At 39.4% G+C, this 9,121-nt stretch overlaps 1 protein-coding gene across 1 annotated transcript in view; it reads right to left on the bottom strand.

The window, feature by feature from the left end:
- The window catches only part of CACNA1E (calcium voltage-gated channel subunit alpha1 E), a 667,319-nt gene that overhangs the window by 11,369 nt on the left and 646,829 nt on the right, over positions 1-9,121 (bottom strand). Inside the window, exons 46-49 of the mRNA XM_056815619.1 lie at positions 6,954-7,062; positions 3,991-4,119; positions 2,624-2,804; positions 197-387 (exon numbers count right to left, since the gene is read on the bottom strand). Of these exons, the coding sequence (XP_056671597.1) occupies positions 197-387; positions 2,624-2,804; positions 3,991-4,119; positions 6,954-7,062 (610 nt within the window). The remainder of the gene's footprint in view (positions 1-196; positions 388-2,623; positions 2,805-3,990; positions 4,120-6,953; positions 7,063-9,121) is intronic.

Raw genomic sequence — 9,121 nt, 5'->3', positions numbered from 1 at the left:
TTTAATCATTCATAGAAACATCATTATCCTTGTCATCCTGTAATAGATGCTAAAACACAGCGACTAAGTACCTGACTCTAGGTTGGGCACTCTGTGTTGCCCGCCGCCATGTATTACTACATAGGCACCTCTCTAAAATGAACACAACCCTTCTGTCCTTCCTGCTGAAGGGTCATCTTAATATTTTCCTACTCACCTGTCTGTTGGGTGTCTGAGACCTGCCCTCACTGGGCGATCTAGACTGGTGCCGCTCGGGAGACTCCCAGTCCCCTTGGGCACCTCGTTCTTCAGAGTTGCAGCGGGACACGTCGGGAGACAGCAGGTGCTTACGTTCTTTTGATCGGCCACGTTCTCTGCCTCCTGAGCGATGGGTATCAGATTTGTGGCCTGTTTAAGAGGACAGATATAACTAGATATGAAGAAATTCATAACAAGAGAAGACAAACCCTAACGGGGTCTCTTAGGGGGATTTCAGTCCTTGTCAACATAGGATCTGTAACTGAGAGCAAAGAAGGACTAAGAAAGGAAATACCTTTGGGGGTAATCAGGAGAGTTTGAAAGTTTCCAACTTGTGATATTTCCACTTTCCAACATGCAATCTGTTCTTACTTCCCCCTTTTACACTAGCCATATTCTCCTAGGGTACAAGATGTGTTTTTTGTTTGCCAGAAATGCTATTCAGGAATTTTCAATGTCTTATGCAAACATACATCTTTTATGGGTAAGATGGTAACAGCAGCAGGAAGCAAGTTTCTTTGAACTAATTATGCTGGGTGACACAGTAGAAAAAGCCCTGAAGGGGGAATCTAGAAGCTAGGCTTCTAGTTCTAGCCCTGCCATTAACTAGTTGTGTGATTTGGGGTAAGGCACAATCTCTCAAATGAAGGGTTGGACTTGATTTCCAAAGTTCATGCCCAGTTCTTTCATTCTAGGGTTTCTATAACCAATAAACAGACAAATGGAGTCTTTGATAAGGTTCAGTAGCTTGGTGGTGCAGTGCCAAACTTGGAGTCAGGAAAACTCATCTTCCTGAGTTCAAATCTGACCTCAGACACTTACTAGTTGTGTGAACTTGGGCAAGTCACTTAACCCCATTGGCCTTGATTTTCTCATCTATAAAATGAGCCAGAGAAGGAAATGGCAGAGCACTCCAAGATCTTTGCCAAGAAAATCCCAAATGGGATCATGAAGCATCAGACAAGATTAAAAGGACTCAACAACAAAGATTTAAGAAATCTCCTTTTTTTTAAGGGAGAATCTTACTAAGGACATGGTTTTAATATCTGATCCTTCTGCTTCCTCTCTCTAATCTGTCCTTCAAACAGCTACCAAAATCATCTTTTTAATATAAGCAAGTCTGCTTGTGTTACTGTACTGTTTGAGAAGCTTAAAAAAATTCCTGATCATAAAGGTATCTAGATAGCTCAGTGGATATAGAGCCAGGCCAGGAGACTGAAAGTACTGGGTTTAAATCTAGCCTCAGGCACTTCCTAGCTGTGTGACCTTGGGTAAATCATTTAACTTCAATTGCTTAACCCTTATAGCTCTTCTGCCTTGGAACCAATTCTTAGTATCAATTCTGAGATGGAAGGTAAAGATTAAAAAAAAAATCCTGACTGCCATAAATCCATCCTCAGTCTGGTTCCAATTTACCTTTTCAGTCTTTTTTTTTTATATTCTTTCCTTTCATATACTCTACTTCCAACAAATTCATTTAACATTTATTAAGTACCTACTCTATGCAAAAATATTGTTTTAGGTGCTAGAAATTCAAAGACAAAATTGGAACAGTCCTTGATCTCAAGCAGCTCATATTTTCAACTGACCTTTGGGTATTCAGGAAGACTCTCTTCATGGCTGGAAATGATTTCCTTCTCATTTTCACCTGCTAAAATTCAGGGCCCTGGCTTCCTTTAAGTCTCCATTTCATGTCAGATCCCTCAAGAAGCTTCTCTGAAACTCTTTTCCCTCAGTTTTCCTAGAACACTATGCCCTTATCCTATTCTATCTTGTATGATACTTATCTAAGGAACTGTCATCATAGCCTTTAGATTTTAAATTCCTGAGACACTTATTAGCTGTGTGATCCTAGGCAAAATCCACTGCTTAGCACAGTGCACAACATATATTAGGTGCTTAATAAATGTTTACTCAAGGGAGCAATTTAAACTCTTTGGCCTTCGGCTTCCTTATCTGCAAAATGAAGAGATCAGATTAGATGGCCTCAAGTATTCTTCCAATTCTAGATTTGCAAGCCTATGCTCCTTTGGTCTGGACATTGGTCATTTTTCATTTTTGTATCTCCAGTATTTATTAACCCAGTCCCTTGCTCACAGGAGGCATCTAATAAATGTTAATTGATTTAAATTTCAGATCTATTTTAGAGGAGAAGTAATGAGAAGGAAAAAAAAATTTGGATTTTTTTTTCTTCCACCACTACCCACATTCCTGACACCATCATTTTGTCTTTGGTCATAGTTCTTAGTTTCTGAAAGAATTCAGTTCTAGTAACAATGGGCCCCAAACCAGAGCTGGTTCTCCAAGGAAGAGATTGATTGATGAATGAAATGGCTAAACATATTTTGGTTGGAGAATTGACCAGAGCCCAGAAAACATTCTTCACCTGAGTCAGCATTTAGACGGTGAGCTGACAGGCGCAAAGAAGAATGATAACTGCGTCGGCGGGACTTGTAGGTGTTTTCACTGCTTCGCTCCATTGAAAATTCCTCTAACCAAGAGGAGTTTGTGCGTTTGTCTCTGATAGTGGAAAAGGAACGTCTCATGGAACTTGGGTCGGTCACCACCTAAAAGCATGACCCCAAAGAGAGTACAAGGCTTGAATTAATTACTGGAGGGCAGTATGGGTAAGAGAAGAGAGAGAGAGAGAGAGAGAGAAAAATAAGCAAATAGATTCAAAGTTTGTAACCTCAGAAAGAGATTCCATTGAGACCTCTTCAGCTCACAACTGAGCTGAGTAAGCAGGAAGTTCCAGATGATATATTTGGGGCCAGTGGAACTAGTCCAGGAGCTACCTTGATGCTCAGGAAAATGAGAAGCTGAGTAAACTGAGGAAAAACTAAACAGAATACATAGGCACTATGCAGGCTTCCTACCTAATGATCCCCCAGAACAGCTAAACCGGGACACGGAACCTCATTTATGACACATGAGGACAAGAGTTTTTAAAAATCTGGTTCATGAGGCATAGCACAATTTTGAAGCATCCATTTTCCCTTTCTGAGAATCTGCCGTTCAGCCAGCTAAGTTCTTCACAGTAAGCAAGCCTATCATAAAAAGGAAATGAGGTCTATATCCTTCTGTTGGCCTGGTAAAACCACCTTCTCTATTCTGCCTCCTGAAATCATGGTTCTCTTCCTTGCAACAAATGTGAAAACAAATCCACCCTCCCTCAAAAAACAGAAAAAAAAAAACCAAGAACTCAAACAACAGCAGGAGAACACTTCTCATCTCTGTTTGTCAAAACTTGATGTAAGACAGACAGACAGAAGAAAAGAGCTGGTAGACAGACAAAGAGATGAGACGTGGCTGCACCCTTTTTAGGACAGACAATCTCAGTGCAGTTCGGTGTGTATGTGTGTCTATGTGTGTGTAGACTGAAGGTGGGAAAGAAAAAAAAAAGGATCCAAAAAAGAAGTGGGGAAAATTCCTAAAAAGCATTTTCCATTGCCTTGGTTTCATTTTGAGAATCTTTAACAAGTTTTAAACTGTTGATGGTCAATAGTTGATCAAGAAGATGGTTGGTCTTTCTCAGTGTAAGTTACTTTATTTGGCTAGATTGACACTGGAAACACAACCTCTGATAAACAGGCTCAAGTAAAGAAGACTCCCGGGAAGGATCTTGCTGATAGCAAGGAAGATAGATAGCAGCAGTTAATATCTCACCTGAAAAATGCCAAATGTCATTTCAAAGTCTACCGACTTATCAGCCTGTCTTGCTATTGCACAGGGTGAGTGGTGGTTGCATTTTACCTGGGGATCCATAGTCAGGCGTGGCATAGATGATGCCCTCCCAGATACTGCATGCTCCTGGGTGTCCGAAGGGAGGTAGCTGCCATGCTTAGAGGGCTGCACGATTTTTAACTCACTAACCTCTGGCTCCTGGAAATAAACACACAGCCAAGCTTGTGGGACTTGGTTCAATCCTATTGCGTCTCCCCTTTCGGCTGATGATTCTGCCTCTACCATACCAGGAATGGCTTTAAAGGAAGGAATCAATACATTTAAGAATTTCTCTGTGTGCGTGCATGTGTGCATGCAAAGTGGTTCAGTGGAATAAATTATCTGTGTTTATACTCCATTATAGTCCAACTCAAGAGCCTCATTATGGCAAAGAGGTAATCAATCATGCCTTCTTTTGGTAGATTATGTACAATATCTGATCATGTTCCACCAAAATGGAATGGTTTTTATAATGGTCCTGGCACCATATCATGTTTTCTCTACAAGGACCAGCTAAATTATATAGAAATTTATCACTAGAAGGTTGGCTATTAGTTGAAAAAGAAATATATCAGTGTCAACCCAGTAAGTCAAACATCAGCATTCTTTCAGTATGTAATGGTACCTGTCATTTTAAAAAAATATATACTTTTTAATAAGTATTTTAAATAATACTTGCAAGATATGTTAAAAGTTAATTATCTATTTGGCTGTGGTGTTTGGCTTTTTAAAGATTTAAATCTGAAGAATTCCCTTATCATTCAAAAGGTGACTAGATGCCACTATTTCTTAAATTCAATCAGAGACATAAATTATCTGATTATAGTGTTTCAATCCTGGTGAAAAGAAGGGGAAAAATTCTATAACTTCCATTTGTTTCTATCAGTGAGTGACACGGGATAGACTCAGAGATGTATACTGCTATTAACAGAGGATACCAGAGGACAGTGTATATTGTTTTATTCCCAGAAAAGGGATGTTTTTTCATTAGGAAGTGACATCCTATAAAACAGTGATGTATGGGAACAAGGTGTGCCAATTTGGATGGATCTCCTTCTATGTAGAACTGAAACCTCAAGGAAGAGGTTAACTTCAGAGAACTATTGATGCCCTCTGCTTTATTCAAGGTAGTCTCTGGGACCACTTGGGTGTATAGCCTCAGTTATTTGTGGGAAGGTTATTTTTAGTGGAATTTCAATGTGTATTCATAATAGGAATTTAGAGAGAGGTTGTTAGACATTTTTAAACAACACATACATCTGACTCCAAATATACAGTGATTCTACACCTGAGCTCTATAATGGGAGCAAAGGTGGTGCAGAGACACATGTATATGTACACATGTCATACATACATACACACATATGGATATTAGGGCCATGTCTCAGAAGGGGACATAAGTTGGAGGAGGGGGTAGGCTGTGAGGTGATAGGCTATGATGGGCAGATTGCACATTGGTGTTTGTGGGGCACAGGCTGACATCTGAATCTGAATCACAGACACCAGCACTAACAATGAAATGGACACAAATCCAAAGTCTCCTGCCACCATGGCTCAGCCCAAGGGAGCCAGCCAGCTGAAATGAGGTTGTAGAATAAAGGAAGTCATCCTGCGAAAGAAAGGACACATTACTGAATTATCATTAACAGATAATAGATACATTGCCAATAAGGCAGGTCAATTTGAGAGCTGTAGAATTTAACCTCAAAAAATATTTCCCAGGGTCTTGGTTCAAAGCTCTCAAGAGGGAAGGATAGGAAGAAGCTATGGAGGCTATTTTTCCTCCTTGAGCATCTTCAGTCACTTTGGAAGATGCAATTGACCAATCACTAAGAGTGATTGGCATGGCTACCTTGTTCTCCCCAACACAGTCATGGATCTTTCAGGATCTCATATAGCTGTCACAGGAAAAGAGTTGCCATCTGCCTGAGCCTTAAGGGACAAGATCAGATCTCTTCCATTTCTAAGGTATACAGTTCTATTAGGCATATATTCCACACACGTGCCTTATTAGGTATAACCTCCCCCTCCATCCTGACACAATCACTATGTGTCATCCATAAAGGCCAACCTTAAATGGCAGACAGGCCAGAAACTGAGGTGGGGTATGGAGGGAAGAAAGGAAATAGTCCAGTTAAAATGATCATAATTTAAGGATGAGTTGGAGCTCACCTGGAAAGACTTATTTATATAGAATCTTGCAAAGAGAATAGTTCTTATTCCTATAGACCAAAGTACCCTGCTGTTTATCCATGAAGGAATCTTTGCTCCCCTAGGCTGAGTGTGAATAAGAAGCCTCACCCTCCTTACCTTTGATCTCACTCCCCTAAATCTGAATAGCTCTAGTCCAATATTCAGTGCTATTCTTTTGGAATAATATTCTGGTTTACAAAAACTCATTCAGGTTCAAATTTCTCACTTAAGTCTGATCCAAATAATCAAGTGGCTTTAATCCCTGCAAAAGAGATTCTCAATGTACTTTATAGTGCAGAAAAAAATCACTGTTTGCACATTATACATTACTGAAAATGAGCAAAGAAATGCTTTGCTAATAGGATGCTGTCATAAGTTCTTACCTTTCTTTTAAGGAGCATTTAGTTATTGTAAGTTGCATCTTAATGCCACTTATTTTACAGTGACTTGCCTCAAGACCTCTATAACACGAGAAGTTTTATTTTTCTTAATTTTATTTCCATTGTTAAAGTCCAGTGGCCCAAATCAAGACAGCTTGAACTGAAGTAATGTACCATTTTGTGTCAGGGAAAGGGGTTCCAGGCTTTTAAGGCCTGGTGAGATGAGCATTTGGTCAGAGAATAGGCCAAAAATCCAGCTGGGATAAGATGGGGGTCGTCATAAGGGTAATGGGGAAATCTCAGTTGGATACCCCAAATGGTGCTTCCAACAGATCATAGTTCTGAAAACAAAATCTGAAAGTGAGAGTAGAAACTAGGAAACCATGAGTATTTTCAAGATAGTGCAAATCATTCATTCACCAGAGATTGCTGCTCTTGGAACTCCCCATGGTTTGGGTCCATGCAAGCCAACTGGAATATTTCCTGGGGGGAGAGTGGACTCATAGATGGGTACCCACTCCGACTGCTCCTGGAAAAAAAAAGCCACATTCAGAGCGAGAATGACAAAAATCTTTGTGCTGAAGCTCTGACAGTACCTGTTCCTGTGATGACTTCCCTTTAAGCAAAGGTTGCCTTGGGCATTGTGGGCACTTTGGTGTCTTGTAGGAGTCTTGGAGGGATGATGGGAAACACATTGAAAAGGAGAAAAGTCCTTTTTTCAACTTACATTTGGCACCAAGCAGTCTTCTGCTGGCAGCTAACATATCTGTGACAAATGACATCATTTATAACACCCAGCCATATGGGAGGCCAGTGTTAGATTGCAAACCAATTTCTATTCGGTTTTCACACTCAGCAGAAGAACTTCACTGTTTAAACACTGAACAGTTTGTTTAAATATTAAGCAATCATGGTCTTTATCATTATTTTTCAATTTCAGGAAGGGTGATATACAATTATTATTCTGTTAACATTCTTGACTCTGACTATATGACACAGAATAGGCAGCAGGAATCTCAGAGTTCAACTTATTGAGGTGAGGCACTTGACAGAGGTTTTTAGAAAGAGCAAGAAAAGGGAATAAGCCATGTGAACTGAATGAATGAATGAATGAATGAATGAATGAATGAATGAATGCCTTTAGTGGCTTTTGAATCAACAGCAAGAAGTCCCAAGTCCTGTAGTATTGTTGTTACTATTAGACCCATTGTTTGAAGTCTCATGTCACTCTTGATCAGTAAGGATAAATAATTATGAGCTACTTAGCAAAGATGATTGGATCCAGCCAACTTTCCACAAGCATATGTCTTTCATTGGCAGCTACTGCCACCACTTACTATTGTAGCCACCATTTCAACCTGTTCAGAAAATGGAAGCCAATTTCCATATCATATGAGGAGGTGGCAGTGGGATTATCTATCCACAAGAAGTAACAGTGGGACATAGGGCATCACAATTCTCATCTGCCACCATATGCACCAGAGAATTTAACTGCTTATTTTTGTACTTGTGATTTGCCTGAAGAAAATGTCAGATCATGGCCATCATCTGCCAAATAGCATTTTTAAAGATCCAGATAGGTCAACTATCAATGGAATCACAGGAAGAAAAGGACCAAATAAAAATCAATGACCTAATTTATCTCTCTGTCTCCAAAGTGGACATTGATCGGAATTGACCATAGATCCTAAATAAGAAAAAAAAAGTTATTTTTAAAGTCCAAGATCAACCTAAGCTAGAAGGAGTATCAGAGGTTAGAAGATGGCCTTGGAGATCATCTTATTCAACTTCCTCATTTTACAGATGAAGAAACTGCTAGATAGATGTTTAGGATATAATCTGATGATATATTCCTTATCTTCTTTCCAATATTACCAGGGAAGAGTTTGGATCAAAGGAAAGTAGAAGAAACCACCAGGGCCTCATCTGCCCTCTGGGAAAATATTATATCACTGAAGAATTATCATTTGGTAAGAGATCCCTTGGACATATTGTGCTGTGATACAACCTTATCTCTCTGAATCACTGGGACTTTGAATGAGCCAGCATCTGTAATTTTCCCTTGCTCTTAAACTCAAAAAGGAAATTATTGTCTATAGTGTGACATATTTTAAAATGCTTTTCCATGGAGTATAATATCTAAATATATGTAAGGTGATATAGAAAATTCTCCCCTTTATTCTCATGTCTATAGGACAAGTAAATCATTGGGAAATAGGCTGAAGAGACCCATCAGAGTGATGAGATAATTCCAGAATTCCAGACATTGGTAAATGTCCAAAACTGATTTTTCCATGAACTCTAGAGGAGAAGTGGTGCCCACATTGCTCTGATTACATGACTGCTTCTGCACTTAGGTAGGATAACCTGTTACCTTTTATACTTTAGCAGAAATTTTCATATAGTGATTTCATATAGTGATTATCAGAGTATAGATTAATGCTTTATTCTGTCTCCAATAATTGATTATGTGAGTTTATTTGTCATGGGGCTTTTTCTCTCTTTCCCTTTTAAAGGGGGAATTATCTTAGGAGACAGCAAAATCAAAACCAAAAACAATTGAGGAGTTGGGCCACATTAATGGAAGT

Source organism: Monodelphis domestica, chromosome 2, assembly GCF_027887165.1.
Source record: "Monodelphis domestica isolate mMonDom1 chromosome 2, mMonDom1.pri, whole genome shotgun sequence".
Classification (NCBI taxonomy): Eukaryota; Metazoa; Chordata; class Mammalia; order Didelphimorphia; family Didelphidae; genus Monodelphis; species Monodelphis domestica.
The sequence above is the reverse complement of the archived record's forward strand: the minus strand, read 5'-3'. Positions and strand labels throughout refer to the sequence as shown.